The sequence below is a fragment of the Mustela lutreola genome, chromosome 3 (assembly GCF_030435805.1).
Source record: "Mustela lutreola isolate mMusLut2 chromosome 3, mMusLut2.pri, whole genome shotgun sequence".
Classification (NCBI taxonomy): domain Eukaryota; kingdom Metazoa; phylum Chordata; class Mammalia; order Carnivora; family Mustelidae; genus Mustela; species Mustela lutreola.
Window position 1 is genome coordinate 59,782,964 of NC_081292.1, and position 26,495 is coordinate 59,809,458.

Here is a 26,495-nt window from a genome sequence, read left to right on the forward strand (position 1 = left end):
CCAAAAAATAGCGTGATTATTTTGACCTCAGAACGTTTAAAAGCTTCAGGTTACCTGAGTCTTAAAAGATGAACAGCCAATGGCTTGACACTCCCCTGTTTACTATTTCAGAATGTTTCTGACTCCAAATGCTTTTGGTATAGAAGATCAAACTAAAAGTCTAAAATAATATCACCTTGACAATTCCAAATCCTGTCTACTTTCTTTCTGGGCATTCAAAGGAATAAAAGTATACTGCTTCTTCATGAATGACTTAATTTTCTTTATGTTCCACTTTACATTTTAAAAACTTCTGTTTAGTGTGACACTACAAACATCAACTATCCATTTTACTGATATGTTTAAAATATTCTGTTAATATAGTGTTTTCATATTGTTACAAAGATAAACTGAGATATCAACAATTTTTGGTTTATTTGAGCAAAAATTTATTCAAATTGGGCAGCACCAAACCGAAAGTGATTGAGTCCTCCACTGAGAGGAGCTAAGGTTTTTACAGAGAAAATGAAGAAGCAAAGCAAGAAATTATTTGACTATAGTTTAAACATTTGCATTATTTGGGAAAATCTACTTAGCTATTTGTGATTGGTTGTTCTTAGACATTTACAGGAATTGACTCTGGCTTAGGTTTTGGTTTGCTTCCATAGGCTACCAAGGTTTTAGAGCCATCTCAGTCTAATGGCTTCCTTGATTGATTTCTTTAATAATATACTGAGAGAACCTGAACTTTAACTTCCGTTAAGCTTAGTTTTTTCCAACAGATTCTGTAAGCAAATGAAAAAAATATTTGGTTTACTTCTCAATGTGTCTAAATAGCTAAAATGAGATCATATTCTGAAAATTCTGTGCTATGGAATTACATTGAATTGTTATTTATGCTTAAATAGATTTTCCCAATTCTAGTAATATAGAGACATTTGTTGAAAATAAACTACTTGAGTGTGACTTTTGGAATGATACTAAGGCTTTAAAAAATAAAACATGATACTCCATTCATATAATCTAAGAGCTTCCCTTTAAAGATGGAGACTAATGGAAAATTAAAAACCAATTATCACTTTTAGAAAGTATAACCATCATTATTGTATATCCTGTTTGTATTTTAGCTGTTTTTTCTCCCCATCCACCAGCTCTCTCTTTCCTTTCTTTAAGGTAAGCTTAAGGGCAGAATAGCATGATGGAAAAAAGAAAAGAAAAATTTTGATAAAGCTAGTGTATTGATAAGAACCCTAATTATTTCTTCATACATTACTGGTTTAAAGCATATGCTAGGAGAATCTTTCCTGAAAAGACTCTGTCAACAGATTATCAAAGCTTTTAAAATGTTCATATCCTAAAGAAATAATCAGAAACATAGTCAAAGATTATTGTGGAGATATACTAACATAGCATTACTTAAAATGATTTAAAAAATGGAAATGAGGTAGGGGCACCTGGATGGCTCAGTCCAAGTATCTGATTCTTGATTTTGGCTTAAGTCATGATCTCATGGTGATGAGATCAAGCCCTACATCCAGTTCTGTGTGCTGAATGTGGCATCTGCTTGAGTCTTTCTCTTCCCATTCCCCACCCTCCATCTCTCTTGAAAAAAAATTTAAAAATGAAAACAAGGCAAATGGGTAAATGTGTAACATTAGGGAAATACTTAAGTGAATCATGGTATGTTTATATGATGCAATTCTATACAGACATTAAACAGGATGCTTGTTGAGATTTTGGTTACAGAGAAATTGGAAATTTAACAGTATTCAAAATCATATACACACAGTATGATGATGTAAAAGTGCATGGAAAAAACAAACATCTGTAATCTGTATTTTTTGTAATAGGCATATATTATATTGACTACATAAATTTTTAAAATACAGTAAAATTTTGCACGCACGCACACACACACATGACAGTCCTAGCCCTAAATCTGTTATTAGCTAGCTTCAGTATTTTCACCTGGAAAATTCTATCATTCTCTAGGCAACTAATATAGTCATCCTTGCTATGGAAGGAAGCCTATAGAAGCATCCTGTATCATCCTAGAGAGTGATGATACAATGAGGAAAAGAGGAAGAGAGGGGAAGAAAGCAACACTTTTGAAGTAAAGGAGGAAAATTTTATTGAAAATGAGCCCACGCCTCCTCTCCTCATCCCACGGTCTCTCCTCCCTACCAAACTCTACTCTGAGATGTCGTTAAAACCAAAAACTTTAAAATTTAAAAAAAAAAAAAATTTTTTTTGCAAAGGCTTTGAAAAATTAACCCAAAGCAATCTCTCCGTTAAAAGCAATGACTTTTATCTGTCAAATCAACAAAATATGTCCTTCAAGCAAAAATTATTAATTAGGTCAACAAATTTTGTTTCCCCTGTATTTATTTTTCCTTTGTGGACCTCGTTAACACAACAGCGCCTATTTGAGCAATTTGAAATGGTGTCTTGGCCCTACATTCCCTTCTTGCCACGGGCTCGTAAACAGAGAACAAACTTTATTTAGCTGTTTCAGCTTTTCTGGAAGGATAACTGAATTTAACCACAGCAAAGCAAGTGAAAAGGACAGGACAGGCCGATCGACGAGCGAGAGAGGGGCTCAAAGAGCGAGAGTGCTGGGGCGTGGAATGTCAAAGAGGTCTCGGAATTCAGCATCCGCGGCAGACGGCTGGAATTTCAGGGCGTGATCTCTGAATCTAGGAAAGTTTGAGCAACCCGGAGCTGGGAGGAGTTGGTAAGGATGGAGAAAGGCCCCAACCCTCTGGGGTGGGGGCGTGGTTAGTTTTCAGTAATAGGTGTCGGGAAGAGAGGAAATGAGGCCCGCCGACTGCGCTAGCCGTAAAGATGCTCTTGCAAATTTTCACAAAAAGACAGATGGTGTTTCTTAAAGAGCACGATCTTGTTAGCATAGAAACCGTACTCCCAATTTTCAATCTTTTCTCTGCAGATTATCTCCGACCCGCAGAAGGACCCCTGGACAACCTCTAAAATTACTAAAGTCTTAACATTCAACGTGAGAAACTACAAGTCCCAGGATGTAGTGCGGCCGCGAAGAAACAGTGGCCTTCAGAGAAACTACAAATCCCAGGATGCAGTGCTGCCTCGGACACCACCCCCCCCCACCCAGCCCCCCCGAGCACCTCTTTGAGAATGATGTCCCGGTAGAAATAGAATCAGAGTCGGTGCTGCATGCTGGGAAGCAGAAGACCCAGAACTGGATTGGTTGGGATTTGCAAATAACCGCGGTCCTCCGAGGTTGGCCAGTGGTACTGTAGGAGAAGGGAGGGGGGCGCTGCGCACTTCCTGTAGACGGAAGTGGGTAACAGACGGCGTCCCCGCCTCACCAGGTACCAATCTCCCGCGCGTCGCAGAAAGCATCCGTGACCCGGCGGAAGTGATTCCTTTAACTGCCCCGGAACCCACGGCGGCAGGCAGCTGGGGTGGGGGGGTGGCCCTGGAGTAGGGGCTGTGGCGGTGCGCGGGGACCCGGCGCGGTGGCTGTCGTGGCTGCAGGACTGACGGGTGAGTCTCGGGCTGGGGTGGGAACGGAACTCCGGATCCGCGTGGGAGACAAGGCAGGCTCGTACTGGGCGCGCTCGCGATCCACCCCTTCCCATTTGGGCGGGGAAGGAACGGAAGCTCTTAACCTCCCCGGGCCTTCTCAGCTCCTGGTTTGGGGGAGGGGAGAAGAGGGCGGCGGGACCTTTCTAGGCGCTGCTTGGTGGTCTCGGGAGAGGGCGAAAGGAGGGGCGGCGGCCAGCGAGTCTGGGCCTTCCCGGGGCTGAGCGCCGGGAGGGTGGAGTTAGGAGCATGGCAGCCCAGTCGCCCTTCCTTTCTGCTTTCCCCGTGTGCACTCAGATGCGTCCTTTTTTTGGAGTCGGTCCCCAGTCAGAGGAGTGACTCTCACAGTCGCAGCCCTCTTTTTCCAGCGGCAGGACCCCGGGACGTTTACCTTCTGGGCAACTTGTCGGACGATCTGTGCCCGACTTGATAGTTTGGGACTGTCGTGCATCTGCTTTCCAGTTTTGTCTGAAAGGTATCTAGTACAGTGGCCGTTGAGTTTATCTTATGGAACTGAAATCTCTTTCGTAAGATACAGTTGTAAAGTTCATGCCATTCGTGCGAGCATTTCTACTTTGCATTTTACTTTTTCAGGTTTGTGTAGAAAACAACCGAAATCCTTTAGTTTGAGTTTTAAAATCCTTTTTTTCAAACTGCTAAATCGCTTTTTGATCCTCAAATAGTTGTTTCCTTTTCTGTTTAGTAGACTAAGATGATAAACGAGATGATCTCGTTTACATTATATTTGTAATTCATGATGTTGAAAGATTACAGTTCACACATGGATTCATTCATTCTGGAAACAAAATGGTAAGGAAACAGCTCTGAGCCCTCTCATGGTGGATATTTATTTATTGCCAGTGGTGATCTTGCGTTCATGTTTAATTTTTAATGGCTATTATTTTTTTCCCTAAGTATGAAATTAAACTAGTAACTACCATTTCAAAATATATATTTTTATAAGTATGTTTATTTCACCTTGTAGATGCCAGTTTCATTACCTTTATAATAATTCTGTAACGTAATTAGACAGTAGCAGAAGTTATAGTGAGCCTTGTATATCAAGCTCTAAAGTAACATTTGAGTGTACCTTATAAAGTGCTTTTTGGGTGTTTGGTTTTTTTAATACAGATTTTTCCGTACTATTAAGTAATCTGGAAGCTTTTTGCATTTATACTGATAAGTGTACATGGATTTTAGTTGTTAATAAGGATTTACTCTTCCATTATTAAGTAAGATCAGGAAAAGCCCATGGAGTGATGCCTGAAATTTCAAGCCTTGGTGACTAAGATAATAATAGTACCATTCACTCAAGAAATACTTGTTGAGCACCTGCTATATGCTAGCTATTTTACCAGGCCTGCCTTCGTGGAGCTTGGGGAAAGAGAGGAGATGCAATAAGTATATATATAAGCAAATATAGTTTCAAGTGGTGATAAATGTGAAGAAATTAGGTCAAGATTAGAGTTATGTCGAGTCAAATTAAGTGATTAGCATAGGGGTGTCTAATTTTGATAGGGGAGTGAACAAGGAAGACCTGCCTCTCTCAGGGAATATGGAAGAGCTTTTAAGATAACAGTAACTATAAATGTATAATGTATATGTATAAATCTAAAGACTTTAAGAAACGAATGAACTTAACCTATTATGATACTAAAATGGCCAATATACAGTATAGGTGGAGCATAGTTAAATAAGAATGATGAGAAATAAAATAGAGTACTTAGCTAAGTCTGAATAATTACAACTTTATAGTCCTTTTTCTGTTTGTAATGAGAGGGCATTAGAGGATTTTGTGCAGGGGAATGATACCTGATTTCTGTTCTTGATGACTACTTACTAGGTGGCAAATAGACCAGTTGGAGGAAAGTAAGGAAACGAATTCCTATGGAGGCTTGTAGTAGTCCAATTGAGAAGTGGTAGCTTGAACTAGAGATGTAAGGTAAAAGTTTGTGAGGAATGGTGTGATCTGGAATATAATTAAAGATGGAGCCAGGTAGGTCTTGCCTTCACCCCAGGACAGAAAAAAAATTGAGAAATCAACTATTTTGCCTGAGCATCTGGGTGAACAGTAGTACCATTTACTGAAATACGGAACACAGGAGAGTACACTGATTTCTGAGGAATAAATTGAGAGTTTTGTATAGGAATAAATGAGGATTTTCATAATTATTATCAAATAGGCAAGTTGGAGATCCACAACTGTTACTCAGGGGTAAAGTCAAGCTAGGAAGGAAGATTATCTGGGGTTTTGTTTTTTTGTTTTTTGTTTTTTTTTAAGATTTTATTTATTCATTTGAGAGAGAGCAGAGGGAGAGGGAGAAGCAGACTCCCCACTGAGCAGGGAGCCCATTTTGGGGCTCAGTCCCAAGACACAGAGATCATGACCTGAGTTGAAGGCAGACACTTAACCATCTGAGCCAGCCAGGTGCCCCTGGGGGTCATTTTTAATGGGTAATATTTAAGCCTGTGGACTAGAGGACATCAAGTGGAGAGGATTAATGGAGAAGAGGGCAGATGACTGGGAGCAGCAAGCAGGGATGGAAGCAGAAAAGCCAGGAGGGTATGGCATCTGTAATACTAAGGGAAGAAGCTGTTCGGGGAAGGAGGGGAGTAGTCATCTATAAAATCCAACTAAGAGTTAGATAAGGATTAAAAATTCACCATGAAAGCAAGTAAAGTAATAGAAATAAGATGAGCCCCTTGAATGTACTAGTGGGCCAGAAGTCTGATCAGAGTGGGTTAAGAAGTGAATGGTAGTGATTATGTAGCATTTTGATGTGCTGATGGGAATAATAACAGCCCAAAGTCCTCAGAGAGGTGTGCTTAAGTGGAAAGGTTGGCCTTGAATAGGAAAGATGGTTTTGGTTGGTTGGTTGGTTGGTTTTTAAAGACGCACAAGGAGAGAGGGAACACAGGCAGGGGAAGTGGGAGAAGGAGAAGTAGGCTTCCTGCTGAGCAGAGAGCCCGATGCAGGGCTTCATCCCAGGACCCTGGGATCATGACCTGAGCCGCATGCAGACACTTAACAACTGAACCATCCAGGCGCCCTGGAAGGATGGTTTTTTATTCCATCTTTTTTTTTTTTTTTAAGGTTTTATTTATTCACTTGACCGAGATCACAAGTAGGCAGAGAGGCAGGAAGAGAGAGAGAGAGAGGAGGAAGCAGTTACCCCACAGAGCAGAGAGCTGGATGCCGGGGCTCAATCCCAGGACCCTGAGATCATGACCCGAGTTGAAGGCAGAGGCTTAACCCACTGAGCCACCCAGGCATCCCTTTTTTTTTTTTTTTTTTTTTTAAGATTTTATTTATTTATTTGACAGAGAGAGAGATCACAAGTAGGCGGAGAGTCAGGCAGAGAGAGAGAGAAGCAGGCTCCCGCTGAGCAAAGAGCCTGATGCAGGGCTCGATCCCAGGACACTGAGATCATGACCTGAGCCGAAGGCAGCGGCTTAATCCACTGAGCCACCCAGGCGCCCCCAGGCATCCCTTTTTTATTCAACTTTTGAAACAGGAGGGTGGACAGGGTGTATGGTATATAGACGCAGGTAGGACGAAGATGGAAAAACAAGGCAATTGAAGTGATAATCTTTCTGTTCTCTTGATAAAATAAGTTGTCAGGGCAAGGAGGAGGAGAAGGTATTGGAGGTTTAGGAGAAGCTAGGATTTTTTCAGAGTAGAAAAACTAGTTTACTAGGAGGATTGTTTACTAGGATTTTATAGTATTTAGAATCTATAATTAGATATTACATAGTGGGAATATTTGTTCAAACCTTTTTAACCGAAAACAAAGGAGTTTGAAGATCATTGTCTAAGACAGAGGTTAGGTAGTTTACAGGGGTGAGGCAGACAGACTCCATGGAAGCATGTAGCAGTCTGGAGCCCTGTGCTGTTTGAGGGCAACAACTCTGTTTAATAAAGATGGGAAATTGGGAATTATAGGCATTGGTAGAGGGAGGGGGAATTTCAGATGAGTATTAACATGAAATGGTGGTGCTGGAAGGAACTTTTAGACAGTTTAGTCCATTGTGTTTGAGAGATAAACAGGAGTCTTATCACTTTAACCTATCAGGGTCTCAAGATAGAAATTTGGAGAGTAGAAATTCAGATGTGGACTTGCAGTGACACTGTGGCTTTGTGTACATGCCTTCCCCGCCCCTCTCCTGATTTGGCTCATACTGTTTATTTTGCCTGGATCTCCCTCTCCTTCCGGTTCTGCTTGGTAAAAACACCTCCATCCATTGAGACCCAGATCAAAAGCTACTTTCTTTTTGTGGCTGTTCACTTAAAAGTTTCATAGTTCCAGATTTACTTCTTTAGGACTCCCCAAATCCTACTCCCAATCTATTAGTTTCTCCATACCTAGAGAATTTGGGTCAGTTTAAATTATTAGCATAAGTATCTTTTGAAAGGTTAATGAGACAGAAAAACCACTTGAATTGATATCTAAATTTAAGAAAAATAATAAATTTCTTAAAAATCTTACTCTAACCTTATTCTTTTAATTGAGATCTGATTAACGTATCTTGGAATGCTCAGTGTACCATTTAATTTTCCAGAAAGTTGCCTCATGCTTCTTCCCAATCATTCCTCCAGAAGCAGCAATAAGTTCACCATAAGTTCATTTTGCCTGTTCTGGAATTTCATATAAATGGAATAATGTAGTGTGTACCTTTTTTGTTTTTCCATTCAGTATAATATTTTTGGTATTCACCTATGTCTTGTGTATCAGTAGATCATTCCTTTTTGTTGTGAATGGTATTCCTCTGCACAGATAGATCACAGCCTGTGTGTCGTCAGGCTTCTCATTTATTTTGAGTAAAACTTCTGTGTGAACATTTTTGTAAAAGGTATTTTGTGGGCAGATTATTTCTTGGATTAATACTTAGGAATCCAGTATAAGGATTTACGAAAGTCTTGTTTATCATTTTGCCACTTGTAAATAGACATGAAACAGCTATAATTTACCAAAACATAAATAATCAAGAACCTTCATTCCCAGTGATCTGGAGACCACTTAACATCAGTGTAATGATTGTTGTGGTCTGCACCACCCTGTATAAAAATATTTTTGATTGATCATTTATGGCCAGTCTAAAATAGAGTTCTCAAATATCGGATCTCTGCTAATCAAGATCCCTAAAGCCCCACAGTTGATGACAGGCAGAGGGCTTGTTTTTAGAAACCAAGCCCTGCTAATGAAATATTATAATATAGTTGATTACTGAGTATTCCTAGTTGAGTCATTATTCTAGTAATAAAAACTTGATCATTTAGGACGATTAGGCCATGACTAATTGTTAACCATCAAAAACAGATCGGAAATTGTGGTCAGTGCTTTTACTTTAAAGGACCTGATAGACTCCCTTAGTAAAAGCGAAGAACTGCCCTCTTTGATGTACTGTAGACTGGCCACTGAGAACAAAACTTGTTCTTCAACTTGGGTGTTTGGGAACAAGTTTTAACCCTAGGAGATTTGAGGACATTATCAAACAAACATTTTCAGATAACTGATTTAGTTCTAGGAAACATAAAATTCCAGAAATCATGTACAGGAACACATGCTTCTTGCATTTAATTCGCAGTGCAAAATTGTGAAGACTGATGTTTTTTTAGTAACCATAATTTCATAAAATGTGACTATGTCCTCGAAGTCTTTAAAATAAAAATTGTCTTCAGAATTAGAATTCATATTGACTAAATGTTATTGTGAAAGGTAGAATACTGTCTCCTTCTTTAGTCACTCCCTCCCTTCAGTATAGCCCAAAATATTTCCATCAACTTAAATATTTCTTTCCTAGAAAGAATGCCAGCATCATGGGAAAACAAAAACATGATCAATCTTGGTAAAAAAAAAAAAAACAGTGTATCATTGAATGACTTTATTCTGTTAGAAAGCTCAGAATAGTACTATCTGTGTCAGTGGCAGATAACATTATTGTATGAAGCTTCACATTGTTAACATTACCACATAATTACCTTGTATCGATTATCTTGGTCACAAAGAGAAAGGACCTCCTTGCCTTGTGGAAACATCAAGCTAGTAAGCAAGACAAAATATATCTAAAAAGAGAAACAAGCATTTACATCTAATAGTGAAAAAAACTATGAATTCCACAGTGGAGGAAAAATGGGGGAGGGTACCATTTGCTAAAAGTATTAAGACTGCTTATACAAGGGTGCCTGGGTGGCTCAGTGGGTTAAGCCGCTGCCTTCGGCTCAGGTCATGATCTCAGGGTCCTGGGATCGAGCCCCGCATCGGGCTCTCTCTCTGCTCAGCAGGGAGCCCGCTTCCTCCTCTCTCTCTGCCTGCCTCTCTGCCTGCTTGTGATCTCTCTCTGTCAAATAAATAAATAAAATCTTTAAAAAAAAAAAAAAAAAACTGCTTACACAAGAACTAAATATAGGGGTATTGTTGTGTTAAAAGAGGCCAGAATGAGAATTTTAACTCCTCTTGAGAGCCATAAATCCAGTGACACTATAAGGACATTCTGGGCAGGATAGTTTGATGTCTTCTAATAAACTGGAATTACCTTCTAACTTCTGTCCATTTGTATTACTTTGTTTTCCAAATTAATCCTGGTTTTTACAGAGTTAAGAACTAATCATCAGGCTGACCATTGTTCCCTTATGAGCTGCTTGGTTCTATTACACTTCTTGTTGTTTTGTTTTGTTTTTAAGATTTTATTTATGGAGCACCTGGGTGGCTCAGTTGGTTAAGTGTCTGCCTTCTACTTAGGTCACAATCCCAGGGTTGTGAGATAAAGCCCCATGGGGCTGTCTGCTCAGCAGGGAGCCTGCTTCTCCCTCTCCCTGCTGCTCAGCCTGCTTGTGCTGTCTCTCCCCCCCCCCCCCCGCCAAGCTCTCTATCAAATAAGTAAATAAATACAATCTTTAAAGAAAAAAAAATTCATAATGGTCTTTAAAAAAAAAAAAAAGATTTATTTAGAGAGAGAGAGCGCACAGCTGCTCACAAGAGTGAGTTGGGGGAGGGGATGTGGGGGAGAGAGAATCCCAAGCACAGAGCCCCATGCAGGGCTCGATCCCAAGATCACACCTGACAGCCACCGAAGTGCCCCCCTTTTTTAAATATTTATTTATATAAGTAATCTTTATACCAAACATGGGGCTCAAACTCACAACCCAGAGATCAAGAGTCACATGCTTTTCTAACAGAGCCAGCCAGGTGTCCCTATTTGTTTTTGTTTAAAAATCAAATTTAGGGGCGCCTGGGTGGCTCAGTGGGTTAAGCCGCTGCCTTCAGCTCGGGTCATGATCTCAGGGTCCTGGGATCGAGTCCCATATCGGGCTCTCTGCTCAGCAGGGAGCCTGCTTCCCTCTCTCTCTGCCTGCCTCTCCATCTACTTGTGATTTCTCTCTGTCAAATAAATAAATAAAATCTTTTAAAAAATAAATAAATAAATAAAAATCAAATTTAGGGGGATGCCTGGGTGGCTGGTTGTGTTAACCATCTGCCTTCGGCCAGGTCCTAGGATCGAGTCCCACATCGGTAAGAAGTACCCTGCTTCTCCCTCTGACTGCTGCTCCCCCTGCTTGCACTCTGTGTCTCTCTCTCTCTCACAACTTAAATAAAATCTTAAAAATAAAAAAGAAATTTAGGGATACCTAGGCGGCTCATTCAAGTGTCTGCCTTTTGGCTCAGGTCATTGAGCCCCGTTGTGGGGCTCTCTGCTCAGCTGCAAGTCTGCTTCTCCCTCTTTTTCTGTCCCTCCCCCTTACTTGTGCTCGTTCACTTGCTCTCTTTCATATAAAATCTTTAAAAATAAATAAATAGGGGCGCCTGGGTGGCTCATTCGTTAAGCGTCTGCCTTCGGCTCAGGTCATGATCCCGGGGTCCTGAGATCAAACCCCACATCTTGTTCCCTGCTCCATGGGAAGCCTGCTTTTCCCTCTCCCACTCCCCTGCTTGTATTCCCTCTCTCACTGTGTCTCTCTCTGTCAAATAAATAAAAATCTTTTATAAGTAAATACATAAGTAAAATCTAATTTAAAATCATAGTTTTCAAAAAAAAGTTTTCTAATAATTTACACTTTTAAACATGTATTTTGGTGCATTTTATGTATTCTGCAGAAAATATGACTAATAGGCAAGAAACCACTTATTTTACATAAATAACACCAAACTATACCTATCATTCTAATCTGCTTTTTATAAAAAATTAAGTTTATCCTGGTGGTAATTCCATATTGTTACACCCATAGATTTAACTTTTTCCTTTTCACCACTCCTAGTAAATATTAATAATTATAGACACTATTTCTATATAGTTCGTTCCCTAATTGATGAACTTTTTTTAGCATATTTTCAGTTTTTCATTTGTATACTATTATAGTCTGTATCCTTCTACTTGCCTTTGCACACAAGGCTAGTGTTTTTTTAAAGTAGATACCAATAATCGCTAGCCTTCTGATGATTCTGCTGTTGCCCTCCAAAAACTGTTGTGCTGTTTATTTAGTATTTCCCTTTTTCCCTCTCCTCCAACACTTGATTCTTAACACATCTTAATGTTTTAGTTTGCATGTTCCATGATTACTGTTGGGATCAAGCATTTTTGTACAGGTCTATGAGTTATTTGCATTTTTTCTTCTATTTTTCTATATTTGGTTCTTTAATCCATAGCATACTTTTGTGAGTAATGTCAGACACCTAACCTTCTTACTTTTTCTAAGTAAATAGCCAATGTAAAAAGAAAGATAAAAAGAATAGATTTGCAGCTGTTGCTATCATCTGCTTAATAATCCAAACAAATCAATTGAAAAACTGTTAGTACTAATAAGAGAGTTCTGCAAAGATGATGGGATACAAAATCAACTTTTAATGGATTTAAAAGCTTTTTTTAAAAACACCAGCAATAATCTTTCAGAAAGTATAATGGGAAAACAGAGGGCATTCATAATAAAAACTGTAAAGTACCAAAAAGTCCACCAAACAGGAAGTGTGTAATGATAAAATGAGACTTTAGCAAAACATGAGATATTTAGCAAATATGTTTATCACACTATTATAGTGAAAATAGTGAATATTTTGGTCAGATATAAAAAGATTAGTGAGACAGAATATAGTCTAGAAATTCCTGTGATAATATAGTAAATGATAATGATAGCATTTCAAATTCAAAGGATGGACTGTTCAAAGATCTTTTCAGTGTTCAGTGATACTAGATTCAAAACTGATTTCAGTGTAGCTGCTAGCCTCATCTAGAATTTCTGTTTGTTACTAAAAAATAAAAAACTCTAAAAGAGTAATGTTCATATGTAACACTGTAAAAGCAGAATAACATCCAAGGACTTTTTGTTCATGCTTTATCTTCTGCCTAGAACTATTTTCAGCTTACTGTTCAAACACTGCCTCTACATACTAATTCAAATTTCCAGACCTCAGGTATAGAAGAGATCAAATGCTTACACTGAGGTTTTCTAACCCCAAACTTGGATGTCTATAGATATTTCAGATTTAATCGTATTTTAAATATTTTTAACTTCTACGTAAGAATTGGGATTTACTTTTAACTGTTAATGTTAATTTACTGTTTTCTTAGTGACGGGGAGTTCCTTCTCCACCTTTGTCATATAAATGATGAGATTGATTTACTATATTAAGAAGTCTATAGAGAAGCTGTTGCTACCCAGAGGGCTTCTAAGATGTGACTTTGCATGGTTGCTTAGCTACTGCTAGTTAAATAAACGTCCTAGATGTTTTGCTCTAGAGATTTTCCAGATAGAAACTTGGCACTTGAAGTTCTTCTAGCACTTTTTTTCCTTTTTCGTTTTTTTTTTTTTTTTTTTAGAAGAAAGATTACAAAGCAGTGAACAGAAAAAAATAATAATGACCGATGAATTTTTGTTTACTATTCTTCTTATAAAGTGACATAGTACTGTTTAAGTTTTAGATAAATATCTAAGGATCTGTATGAGCAGCTCTTAACAGTAGTAGAAAAGTTTTAATGGGAGCCAGAATTGTTTACCGTGGTAATATGGAATAATGGAAAGTGGTGTTTGCTCTAAAGCAAACCTACCTAGCTTTAAATACTTATGCTGCCACTTAAGCTGTAGAAGCTTTAAGCCAGTGGCAACCTCTTACTGTTTCTTCACCTCTAAAGTGGGAATAATAATTCCCTTGTGTAAGTGTTATTTTAAAATAATGTACGCAAGTCATGTAAGGCGATGTTTACCACTCATTAGCCCCTCAAATTGTTGGTAATGATGTAACATTGCCGCTGTTGCCCTTACCTCTTATTAGATATGGTACTTTAAATATTCCCCTCCATGCTTGGTATTCTAGACTAATAGATTTGATTCCTACTTTCACTCTGTCATTACCTGGAACAAATCATTCAGCCCCCATATACGTTAGTGATGCTACCACTTTTAAGAGGAGGGATTACACAGTTTATCTCCAGGTTTCTTTCCTGCTCTAAAATGTTATGGTTCATTTTCTTGGCCCTTTCTTTAAAGCTAGAATAAAATTCTGGTTAGGGATTTCTCATAGAACAGGATCTTTTCCTGTTAATAACATAAATATATTGGTTTAAGTGAAATGCTCCTTGAAGAAATGATATGAAAATTAAAATTATTCAACATGAGCCCTTTTCCTTTAGCATTCATCTTATTTTGTAAGATTTAAGATTTCTCGGGATACCTGGGTGGTTCATTAAGTTAAGCATCTACCTTTAGCTCATGATTTCAGGGTCCTGGTATTGAGCCCCACACTGGGCTCCCTGCTCAGTGGGGAGTCTTCTACACCCTCTTCCTCTGATCCTCCTCCCTGCTTGTGCTCTCTCTCTGTCTCAAATAAATAAAAACTTCTAAAAACTTTTAAAATTTCTTAAAATAGTAAAGATTTGCTACCACTTCGCTGTTAAATTTCAGAACTTTGATAACCTTTTGCATCAAGGATGGCCCAGTAAAATGCATTATAAATGCCACACTTTTTTTTATAAGACAAGGACAAGCCCTTTTATGAAGGCTACATCATGTCCTTGGATTTATCATATTGTCATTCATTCAGCAAATATGTGCTTTAGTTTCCACTACTATCTAGTAGATATAAATATACAAAGAGATGATTAAGGCCAGCAGTCTCCTTCAAGTTCAGTTCAACTCTTAAGGAACAACATCTGTATTTTTAAATAATTTTCACAATAGTTAAGGGGGGAAAAAAACAAATCTATGTTTAGACTACTACTCTGAAGGTGATCATCTTTTCTCAGATGTTCAGAAACTTGATACTGTTCCATATTAATGGTGGCTGGGAAACTCTTACATAGCAGAGAGAGTCCTTGAATTTGTAATACCAAGGACGTTAAATAGTACTGGGTGAAAACATATTACTCCAGAATTAATCTTAAAATAGTGTTGTTATATTTTCAGGAAACTACCAAAGTTCCTGTGGAAGTAAAGTAGAATTTCATAAGAACATAATGGGTAAGTTATATAAAGTAATTTTATATTTCAACTGGGTTTTTTTCCTCAAAGATAGACCTTTTACATTGGTGAGTGCAAGTAAAAAAATGATCAGACTAGATTAAAATTAGTTAAATCCACAGCATTTGTTTACCAGAGGTATACCTCAGCAATACTGTGGGTTTGATTCCAGGCCACAGCAATAAAGCAAGTCAAATGAATTTTTTGGTTTCCTGTTTGTAAAAATTAGGTTTATATTGTGCTATAGTCTAGTAGCATTATGTGTAAAAATAGATGTATAGTACCTTAATTAAATTTTTATTTAAATTTATTTTTTATTTATTTATTTTATTTAACTTTATTGCCAAAAAATGCTAATCATCTGAGCTTTTAGTGAGTCATCACAGATCACCATAACAAAAACAATAATTTTTAGAATAAGCCTGAAGATATTTTCTTTCAGATATTTGTAATCATAAAAATTAAAATTTTTAGAATAAGCCTGAAGATATTTTCTTTCAGATATTTGTAATCATAAAAATTAAAATTTTCTGTGTAAGTTATAGGTGTTAGAAAGCTCTTAAAAGGATATACAAAAAATACATATTCCCAAAAAAGTTATATTGAGCTAGCTACTGTGGCTGAAGCTAGCTAGTGTGGTGGCAGTGAGGGTAGCTGGCAGTAGAGTTAACATCTACACTATCTCCTCACCTCTACTTTGAATTTCAAAGACTGGTATTTGTCTATATTCCTTACTTCAGTCATGTAATCATTTAAAATCAGCAATAAAAGCTTTTGATGATTATTTTTATGGATCAAGAGTAAAGATTCTGATTAAAGAGAAGCCCTAACTTTAAGAATTAGCAGCTTTGTCAGAGAAGTTGAAATCATATGACATACAAACATTCTTTCATAAATGTACATAATACATCTTATGTTAAACATGAGTATTCCCCATGATTTAAAGTTTTACTATTTGAAAATTTGATTAAGCTTTCAAATTTGGACATGTTGCTGTGTTCACAAAAAAAAAAAAAAAATGTTAATACTTCCTTGAAGAATACTGGTAAATTTTTATCCAAAGTAACATCCTTGAATGTAATTTATTCTGACATTGGAATGTGTTCAGGTAATAATAAAACAAAGAGTTAAAAAATCTTAAAATCTTGGTAGGTGTTACCATCCAGAAATGTTTCTCTTTTGAGTTAGTCAAATACTAACCTTGGTAAACCTATTTATTTTTAATTTTGTGATTGAAAAATCATTTACTTTAGATGGAGAAGAGAAAACCTATGGTGGGTGTGAAGGCCCTGATGCCATGTATGTCAAATTGATATCTTCGGATGGTCATGAATTTATTGTAAAAAGAGAACATGCACTAACATCCGGAACAATAAAAGCCATGTTGAGTGGCCCAGGTAGGTACATTCCTTTCTTTTCTGTTAATAAATCTTCACTATTAATGTGTTTTTACTTGAATTAAATGACTCATAACATTAAATGAGACAATAAGTGTTCTGACATTATTGCATGATTATGTTGCTTTGGAAAAATTGATTTCTGCCAGTTCCTGTTTTCAGGAACTCAGGAACCCCTCCTAGGAAGGGCTCTTTTCCCTACCTTAGTTACCATCGTTAATCTCCTCACCACAGAAGGACACTATTGGTGATTTGTGCTCATAATTACATATACAGTTTATTTTTTTAGAAGTTACCACTTCCCAAACATCTATTCTTAACATTCTCTTTCTTTCTTTCTTTCTTTCTTTCTTTCTTTCTTTGTTCCTTTAAGATAATTTTTTTTTAACCTCAAAGAAATTTTTTTTTTGAGGCTTGGAATTTTCTAGAGCATGAACAATACTGTGTTCAACTTTTGAAGGAACTACCAAAATGCACAGTAGATGCACCATCTTACATTCCTACCACCATTGTATGAGTATTCTAGTTTCTCCACATTTTCACTGACATTTATGTTCCTATTTTTTGATTCTAGCCATCCGAACAGGTGTGAAGTGGTTTCTCCTGTTTTTTATTTTTGGGTTTTTTCCTTAAGATTTTTATTTATTTATTTATTTGACAGAGGGAGAGAGATTACAAGTAGGCAAAGAGGCAGACAGAGGGGGAGGAGGGCAAAGCAGGCTCCCTGCTAAACAGAGAGCCTGATGCAGGGCTTGATCCCAGGACCCTGGCTTAAGCCACTGAGCAGAGCAGAGGTTTAACCCACTGAGCCACCCAGGCACCCCTCTCCTAGTATTTTGTTTCAAGATTGATTTATTTAAGAGAGAGCATGAGCAAGGGAAGGGGCAGAGGGAAAGGAAGAGAGAGAATCTTAAGCAGGCTCCCCGCTATGCATGGAGCCCAATGCAGGACTCAGTCTCAAGACCCTGAGATCATGACCTGAGCGGAAACCAAGAGTCAGATGCCTAACTGACTGAACCTTCCAGGCACTCTTCATTGTATTTTGGATTAACATTTCCCTAAGGACTTGTTAGGGAAATGCTGAACATCGCTTCTGGTGTTTGCTATATATTTGCATATCATCTTTGGAGAAATGTTTATTCAAATCTGTTAAATATTTTTCAGTTCTGCTGTGAGTCTTTTTGTTACTAGTCATAGAGTTTTTCATAAATTCTGGACCCTAACCCCTTATTAGACATCATTTACAAATACTTTCTTATAACAGTTCTATGATTTTATTTATTTTTAAAGATTTTACCTATTTATTTGACAGAGAGAGCACAGGCAAGGGGAGCAGCAGGCAGAGGGAGAGGGAGAAGCAGGCTCCCTGCTGAGCAAGGAGCCCTATGCTGCACTCAGTCCCAGGACCCTGGGATCATGCCATGAGCCAGAGGCAGACCTTAACCAACTGAGCCACCCAGGCCTCCACAGTTCTGTGATTTAAGCTGTTAGATTTAGGTCTTTGATTTTAAGTTAATTTTTATATATGGTGTGAGGTAATGACTCAGCCTCATTCCTTCTTACACGGGCTTCCTAGTACCATTTGTTAAAGAGACTATTCTTTCCCCCATTTAAGGGTCTTGGCACCTTATTGAAAATAAGTTAACCATAGCTATATGGGTTTATTTATGGGTTCTCAACTCTCTTGCATTGAGAGTCCTTTTTTTTCTTTTCTTTTTTTTTTTTTTTAAAGTAATCTCTACACTTAGTGTGGGGCTTGAACTCAAAACCCTGACATCAAGAGTTGCATGCTCTACCCACTGAGCCTATCAGGTGCCCCATTCCATTGATTTATTCTTGTGCTAATGCCACAGTATTTCCATTACTGTAGCTTTGGAGTAAGCTGTGAAATGGGGAAGTGTGAGGCCTCTAATTTTATCTTACTTTTTCAAGATTGTTTTGGCTATTTGAGGTCCCTTGTTTGTATTGGGGTTTTTTTTGTTTGTTTTGTGTTTTGTTTGTTTGTTTGTTTGTTTTTAGTTTTGATTTAAATTCCAGTTAGTTACTGTACAGCATGATACTAGTTTCAGGTGTACAATACAGTGATTCAGCACTTCCATACAACACCTAGTGCTCATCACAAGTACATGCCTTAGTTCCCATCACCTGTTTAACCCATCCTCCTACCCACCTCCCTTCTAGTCACCATCAGTTTGTTCTCTGAAGTTAGGAGTCTGTTTCTTGCTTTGCCTCTCTACTTTTCCCCCCCTTTGCTCGTTTGGTTTTTTTCTTCAATTCCATACAAGAGTGAAATAGTATGGTATTTTCTTTTTCTAACTTATTTTGCTTAGCATAATACTCTAACTTCATCTGTGTTGTTGCAAATGACAGGATTTAATTTTTTATGGCTGAGTAATAGTCCAGTTTGTGTGTGTGTGTGTGTGTGTGTGTGTGTACACATAGACAAATACACACCACATACCACATCTTTATCCATTTATTAGTTAGTGGATACTTGGACTCTTTCCATAGTTTGGCTGTGGTAAATAATGCTGCTATAAATATTGGGATGCATGTATCCCTTTGAATTGGTATTTTTGTATTCTTTGGGTAAAAACACAGTAGTGCAATTGCTGATCATAAGGTAGTTCTATTTTTAACTTTTTGAGGAACCTCCATACTGTTTTCCAGAATGACTGTACCAGTCTGCATTCCCACCAACAGTGCAAAAAGAGTCCCCTTTTTCCAAATCCTTGCCAACACCTGTTGTTTATTATGTTGTTGACTTTAGCCATTCTTTTTTTTTATTTTTTTAGATTTATTTTTAGGGAGAGAGGGAGCATGTGAGCACAAATAAGCAGAACGGCAGGCAGAGGTAGAGGGAAAAGCAAGCTCCCCGCTGAGCAGAGAGCCCAGTGGGGGCTTGATCTCAGGACCCTAAGATCATGACCTGAGCTGAAGGCAGATGCTTAACTGACTGAACCACCCAGAATTTAGCCATTCTGACAGATGTGATACTTCATTGTAGTTTTTATTTGCATTTCCCTTATAATGAGGGATATTGAGTATCTTTTCATGTGTCTGTTGGCCATCTGTGTCTTTTTTTTTTTTTTTTTTTTTTTTTTTTTTTTTTTTAAGATTTGTATTTATTTATTTGACAGAGAGAGATCACAAGTAGGCAGAGATGCAGGCAGAGAGAGGAGGAAGCAGGCTCCCTACAGAGCAGAGAGCTCCACAGAGCTCCCCCAACTCGGGGCTTGATTCAGAACCCTGGTATCATGACCTGAGCCAAAGGCAGAGGCTTAACCCACTGAGCCACCCAGATGCCCCCATCTGTGTCTTCTTTGGGAAAATGTGTATTCATGTCTTCTGTCCGTTTTTTAATTAGATTATTCAGTTTTTCGGGTGTTGAGTTTTATAAGTCCTTTATATATTTTGGTTATTCACCTTTGTCAGGTATGTCATTTATAAGTATCTTCTATTCCATATGTTGCCTTTTAGTTTTGTTGGTTGTTTTTATTTGAGGTCACTTGTAATTCCTTGTCTGTATTTTTTACTATGGAGATTTTAAAACACACACAAAAGTAGAGTAGTATAATACATTTCCATGTACCCATCATCCACCTTCAATTTTATCAATGTTTTGCCAATCTTATTTTCATCTGTTACCATTTTTCTATGAGTATTTCAGGCTGATTATTCCCTGCTAGTGTCATTTGACTTGCAAAATCTATGAAAGTTCCCCAGGACTCTCCCTTTTTTTCAGACCATGAATTTTATGGTGAAACGCGGTTATTTGTAAAATGTCCACATCTAAATTAGATTTAATATTTCATCTTGTAAGTTTATAATTACAACTCTAGAGGCTTGATTAGAATCCAGTTCATTTTTCTAGGCAAGAATACTTTATAGGTGGTACCATTCTATTCCTGTTGTCTCAATCTTTTAGTGATGTTGAGATTGATAAGTGAGTTCCAGGGTTAGCAAGCTGATTGATCTATGAACAGTCTGTGGTCAGATTTCCATATAATGCTTTTAGTGTTCATTGTAATTATTGCTGAGATTTACTTCATTTGGAATTACAAAACAGTGCTTTTCTAATTCTTAAAATTTCTTCTGCATTTATTAGTTAGAATTCTTATTATAAAGAACTATTTGGTTATCCTGAAATATAACTCTGAAGAGCAAAGAAAAAATAAATGCTTTTTTTTTCCCTTTACATATAATTTTTCAGTGTAATGAAATGTAGTAGCAAAGAGTATTTTGGGTTTTGTTTGGATTTTTTTGTGTCTCATTTTCAACTTGTGACTTTTTATTATTTGATGCTTTTTAATCTAGTGCAGTCTTTCTCACTGGTGCTCAAATTGTACCATTTGTTCCATTTTTATGCCAGAAGGAGCCACATCAGGTTGGTCTCATGTCCTTTTGACATGGCTCTGGTAGTCTTGGATAGCTGTACTACTTTCTGTAATAACAAGATTTCTCAGGTTCATTTTTTTGTTGTTGTCTTTTTATTTTTTTTAAAGATTTTATTTATTTGACACAGAGAGAGAAAGAATACAAGCAGGTGGAGCAGCAGGCAGAGGGAGAGGAAAAAGCAGGCTCTCCATGGACCAGGGAGCCTGACATGGGGCTTGATCCCAGAATTCTGGGATCATGACCTGAGCCAAAGGCAGCTACTAAATGGTCTGAGCCACCCAGACACCCCTTTCAAGCTCATTTAATAGATTATTCTCTAATCCTGGGGCACCTGAGTGGCTCAGTGGGTTAAAGCCTCTGCCTTTGGCTTGGGTCGTGATCCCAGGATCCTGGGATCGAGCCCCGAATCGGGCTCTCTGCTCAGCAGGGAGCCTGCTTCCCTTCCTCTCTCTCTGCCTGTCTCTCTGCCTACCTGTGATCTCTGTCTGTCAAATGAATAAATAAAATCTTTTTTTAAAAAAATTATTCTCTAATCATGAAAACAGACATTTTTCCAAAGAGCTGTTTTCTTATAGTGGAAAATAGTACTTAGGAACGCCAGTTTGGTTGCTACCAGTACTCATTGTTCATAGGTTGAATTACTTTTGGACTTCTATACTGGATAGAGCTTGGATGTACTTAGAAAACCAAGGTCATGGAAGTTAATAAATCTTAGTTAATAATAAAATTAAAAGATATTTGGTTTTTGTAAGCTTGATCTCCTTTAGTTTATCTGCAGCCCAAAACTAATGCTTACATCAAAAGGAATGAAGTACTAATACATGCAGCCTTCAAAATATGATAAGTGAAAGGAGCCAGATATAAAAAGTTGCATTTATATGATTCCATTTGTATAAAATATCCAGAATAAATCCATAGAGACAGAAAGATTGGCATTTGCCAGAGGCTGGGGATGGGAAAATGGACAGGAACTGCTTAAAGGGTATGGGCTTTTATGTTGGGATGATGAGAATGTTTTGGAACTGCATAGCAGTGGTGGTTGCACAGTATCATGAACGTACATTGAATTGTATACTCTAAAATGGTTAATTTTATGTTATATGATTTTTACCTCAAAAAACCCTAATGTTTATTTAATATCAAAACTTACTGGGCACCTGAATGGCTCAGTCAAGCGTCTGCCTTCGGTTCAGGTCATAATCTCAGGGTCCTGAGATCTCAGTGGCAAGCCTGCTTCTCCCTCTCCCTCTGAGATCTCTCTCTTCCTCAAATAAATTTTAAAAATAAATAAATAATTAAAAGCTTACTGTTTGTTGGTAATACTTCATGCAAGAAAGAGAGTTTTAGTCACTGACAAACCAAAATTTACCTCATTGCTATGAATTAATTCTTCATTCAGTCCTGCTCTCCTTTCTTCCCACCCCACCCCCCAACCAGTAGAGCGTTATTAGAAAACTTAAAAAAAAAAACAAACTACATTCTTAGCATTTTTCCCTTTTATATTGACTATACAATGCTAGTCCTAGACTGCTAAGAACCTGTTTTCTTCCTATAAATGCTAAATACTATAATCTCTATATAGCTAAAGAAATTTTGAGATCATTAAAAAAGTTTATAAAGTGTTACTAAAACAAAGGGAAGTAGCTTATGAGGAGCTCTCACTAACATAATCAAAATTTTGAAAACTAAAAGGGGACACAGTAGGTTTGCTTTCTTAAGAAAATGCTTTTAGGGGCACCTGGGTGGCTCAGTGGGTTAAGCCTCTGCCTTTGGTTCAGATTGTGATCCCAGGGTCCTGGGATCGAGCCCCGAGTCGGGGCTCTCTGCTCAGCAGGGAGCCTGCTTCCCCCTCTCTTTCTATCTGTCTCTCTGCCTACTTGCGATCTCTGTCTGTCAAATAAATGAATAAAATCTTTTTAAAACTGCTTTTAAATAGTATTATATTTATTATCTATTTTTACCTGGCAACTCCATATAGCACAGGGCTCCTAATGATCCATAAAGATTTGATTCCTTAAACTGAATCTTCTAAAAGATTTGTCTTTTTTTGTATCCTGTTCACCCTCACTTAATCATGCCACCATGATTCTTAGGAAAAGCTAAAGTGTCCAAAGTCCTGGAAGAAAATTAGAATTTTAAAATTCAGTCTTGATTAATCTCATTTGCAATCTTAATAAATTTTTTTTATATTTATACTCAAATCAATTATGTCTTTCTTTTGATGCTAGTTGGGTTCATTCTTTTCACATTGTATTAGTTTACTAAGACTGCTGTAACAAAGTACCTTGGACAGAGTGATTTAAACAATAGAAGTTTACTTTCTCATAGTTCTGAAGGGTAGGAATTTGAGATCAGGGTATCGGTAGGGTTTCTTCTGAGGCCTCTCTTCCTTGCTCTGATGGCTGACTTCTCCCTGTGTTCTTCACATTTTCTTCCTTCTGTGTGGCTTTGACTTAACCACCTGTTCTTAAAAGGTTACCTGTCATATTAGATTAGGGTCCATTCTAATAATCCTGTTTTTTGTCTTACTTACCTCTTCAAAGACCCCATCCATGAGTCATTAAGCAGCATCTATACTAAAACTGGAATAATATAGAGAGGATTAGTATTGCCCCTATGCAAGGATGATACACAAATTTGTGAAGCATTCCGTATTTTTAAAATGTTTTCTGAACAGAAAAAAAAGAGCAGGGAGGAGGAAGTGCCTGTCTCGAAATATGGTCACTTTTGGAAGTACTGAGAGTTAGGACTTCTCAACATGTGAATTCATTCATCCTGTAACAAACATACTCCTTTTCTTTTACAGGTCAGTTTGCTGAGAACGAAACTAATGAAGTCAATTTTAGAGAGATTCCTTCACACGTACTATCAAAAGTATGCATGTATTTTACCTACAAGGTTCGCTACACTAACAGCTCCACAGAGATTCCTGAATTCCCAATTGCACCTGAAATTGCACTGGAACTGCTGATGGCTGCGAACTTCCTAGATTGTTAAATAAAATAAATTATAATAAACTGTTAACTTTTTTCAGTATTTAATACCTGTAGTTCAGTTAGTAATTTTTTCATATATAGCATGTTGCCTGTGTGCAGATTATCTTCTGTTCTTTTGCATAGCAATCAGAGTTGAAATTTGTTTGCTACATCAACAAATTAAGGACATTTTCACAAATTGAGAAATAAACAAGTATGCCAATTCGTAGGTGGTTTTGCCTTATCCTTTGGATGTGATTTTTAAAATTAGAGCAGTGGTGAAATAGTAAATACTGAAATTTAAGAATAAATGAACACATTCTACAGGTAAATAATGGGGCTATGTATTTTTGTGTTTTTAGTGTTTTTTTTTTTAAACCTATTCTGATCTTAAAACTGTTGTTAGCATTATTAGAGATATGCAAATAATTTCATGATAAACATGTTTATAACTTAGCCAGAACATTGATTTTTATAATTGTCAAAGACATAAGAGTTGACATTTCTTATGTGTCTTTTGATAAACTGCAGTATTAAGTGTATCTTGTCTTTTTGTTTATTGCTACAATTTAAGAACTTTATTTAAAAGAGATTTTGGAAGATTACTAGGTATAGCTTTTGGAGCAATCACTTTTTGAACTGTAGCCACATGGTCAACAAGTAAACTACATGACTGATTTCATGTGCATTGTGCATTTTGGCCAATCCAAAGTACTGTATTTCACTCACTATAAAGCTTCCTTCACAATATTCATTCTTCTTACATAGTCCCTTGTTGTGACTGCACTTTTGATTATTTAAATGTTTTAAAGGATTCATTACAGACTTTATTTACCTCTTAAAAGCTAGACTTTTCTGAACTATTCCAGTCTTCCTCCACCAACTGAAACGTTATAAAAAATTTTAAAACATTGGGAGATGCAGTGCAAATCTTATGATGCACTTTGATATAGTATATGAATTATCTTCTGTTAATTAAAATATGTCCCAATAAGTATGATACCCATAATCTGTGGGTCTTCTACTTAAATCAGACTTAGGTCATTCAGCTTTTATACTAAACACACAAGAAATTTGAAAAACTTGACAGAGCACTTCTGCTTAGGCATGGGAAAAGGAGCACTGGAGTAGCGTTTATTATTATCTCTAACTTAGTAGTTCGGTAATGCTGTCATTATAGGAGATACATAGTTAAGCCTTCAGCTTAGGTCTTTGAGACTGGTTTAATATGGACCAGTTTTTCTGGAACCTGCCAAGAACATAAGCAACCAAGATCTATAAAAGTAATTTTTCCTCATAGAAGACCTAACATTGTACTTTGCAGCTTACTGAAAGCAATTAAATATATTAATTGCATATATTTTAGTAACTTCTCAAGACATACTGGTACATATTTTAGTATAGAAGATTATCAAGTACAAGAATTATATTCTGCTACTTGCTGACAAATAATGTCAAAAACCTAAATAATAAATCTTAAAGGTCAAAGTGACAACTAGAATAAAATTTAACTTTGACCAGTTTTAGTAGGTTACTTTATGTATGAGATCCAGAAGTAGCCTTAAGTTTAAAATACTGAAATAGAACTGAAAGGTTAGGAAAAACTGTATATCTTGCGGCAAATGATACTTGCATGTTAATAAAGGCTCTTGACTGAAAGGTTTGATGAACACTTGGTGTTTGATCTTTTTAACTTTAATTTTTTCGTTCTCCTGAGAATTCATGAAACTACTTGCTTCAGGACATCTTGCCATATGATTTAATAGCAAAAATTTTTATTTGGTTAAATCAAAGAGCTCATTTTATATAGCATTGAAAACAGTTTTCTGACACTTGGTAATTAGTTTACTTGCCAAATTATGGGCAAATCTGCCCAACCTTTTTTTTCTACACACAAACTATTACCACAAAATTCTGTTTTATTCAGTTAATATTTTGTTTCTATACTAAGATTACTTTATGATTTTTAGGTTGGTTATCTTTCATGTAATTATTGACAAACGACAGTCTCCTTACTTTTGAAGTCTTCTTGATACCAAGAAATACAAATTCAGGGGCGCCTGGGTGGCTCAGTGGGTTAAAGCCTCTGCCTTCGGCTCAGGTCATGGTCCCAGCGTCCTGGGATCGAGCCCTGCATCGGGCTCTCTGCTCAGCAGGGAGCCTGCTTTCTCCTCTCTCTGTCTGCCTCCCTCTCTGCCTACTTGTTATCTCTATCTGTCAATAAATAAAATCTTTTAAAAAAAATACAAATTCAGCTCATGTTAAAAGAAGTACATTTAGAGACATCTTGCAGTGCATGGAATGGTCGTCAATCTTAAAAAAAAAAAATGCTGTTAAAGACTTATGGGTGTTTAACCCTAGAAATTCCTGTCTATATAATTTTCTATAAATAAATTTCATACAACTTAACGAAGTTTGGATGTATCCAGACTTAGTAGTGCTAAGTTGAGCTTTTGATTGGTTATCTCTGAGTTTGATAAAACATTTAAGATCTAGAAATCAGTAAATGCCGTTGATTTTTATATCGCATTTTATTTGCAATATATAAATATGTTTTAATTCCAGTCATATATGTGCCAAGATTTTACAATTCTATTAAGTTAAACTCAAATATTGTATCTAATGATTTCTTGGTTTAAGCAAATAGTGATTAACTCAGAAGTATTTTTGGTATGGTAGAGCACAAAACTGGGAGTTAAAGTCTGGAATCTTACGTTAATTAGCCATGTGATCTTGAAC

At 37.1% G+C, this 26,495-nt stretch overlaps 1 protein-coding gene and 1 non-coding gene across 4 annotated transcripts; both read left to right on the forward strand.

Annotated features, from left to right (window-relative positions):
* The first annotated feature begins 3,351 nt into the window (after positions 1-3,351).
* On the forward strand, positions 3,352-23,985 carry ELOC (elongin C). 3 transcript variants are annotated; one of them, XM_059166200.1, is made up of 4 exons: positions 3,352-3,501; positions 14,933-14,986; positions 16,240-16,383; positions 23,588-23,985. In XM_059166200.1, the coding sequence occupies exons 2-4, from the start codon at positions 14,983-14,985 to the stop codon at positions 23,776-23,778; spliced, it is 339 nt and encodes a 112-aa protein (XP_059022183.1). In that variant the 5' UTR covers positions 3,352-3,501; positions 14,933-14,982; the 3' UTR covers positions 23,779-23,985. The 3 variants fall into 3 exon arrangements, with proteins under 3 accessions (XP_059022183.1, XP_059022185.1, XP_059022184.1); XM_059166202.1 differs by having other exon boundaries at positions 3,391-3,501; positions 14,916-14,986; XM_059166201.1 differs by lacking the exon at positions 3,352-3,501 and adding an exon at positions 3,659-4,015.
* Positions 23,334-23,440, forward strand: LOC131828336 (U6 spliceosomal RNA). The gene has a single exon (XR_009352358.1). It is a non-coding gene; the product is annotated as a U6 spliceosomal RNA (small nuclear RNA).
* Positions 23,986-26,495: the final 2,510 nt, after the last annotated feature.

Bases quoted from the DNA above. Each gene is read 5' to 3' on its own strand.
- ELOC (XM_059166200.1), top strand. The intron at 16,384-23,587 runs GTAGGTACATTC...TTTCTTTTACAG, and splicing joins AGCCATGTTGAGTGGCCCAG to GTCAGTTTGCTGAGAACGAA.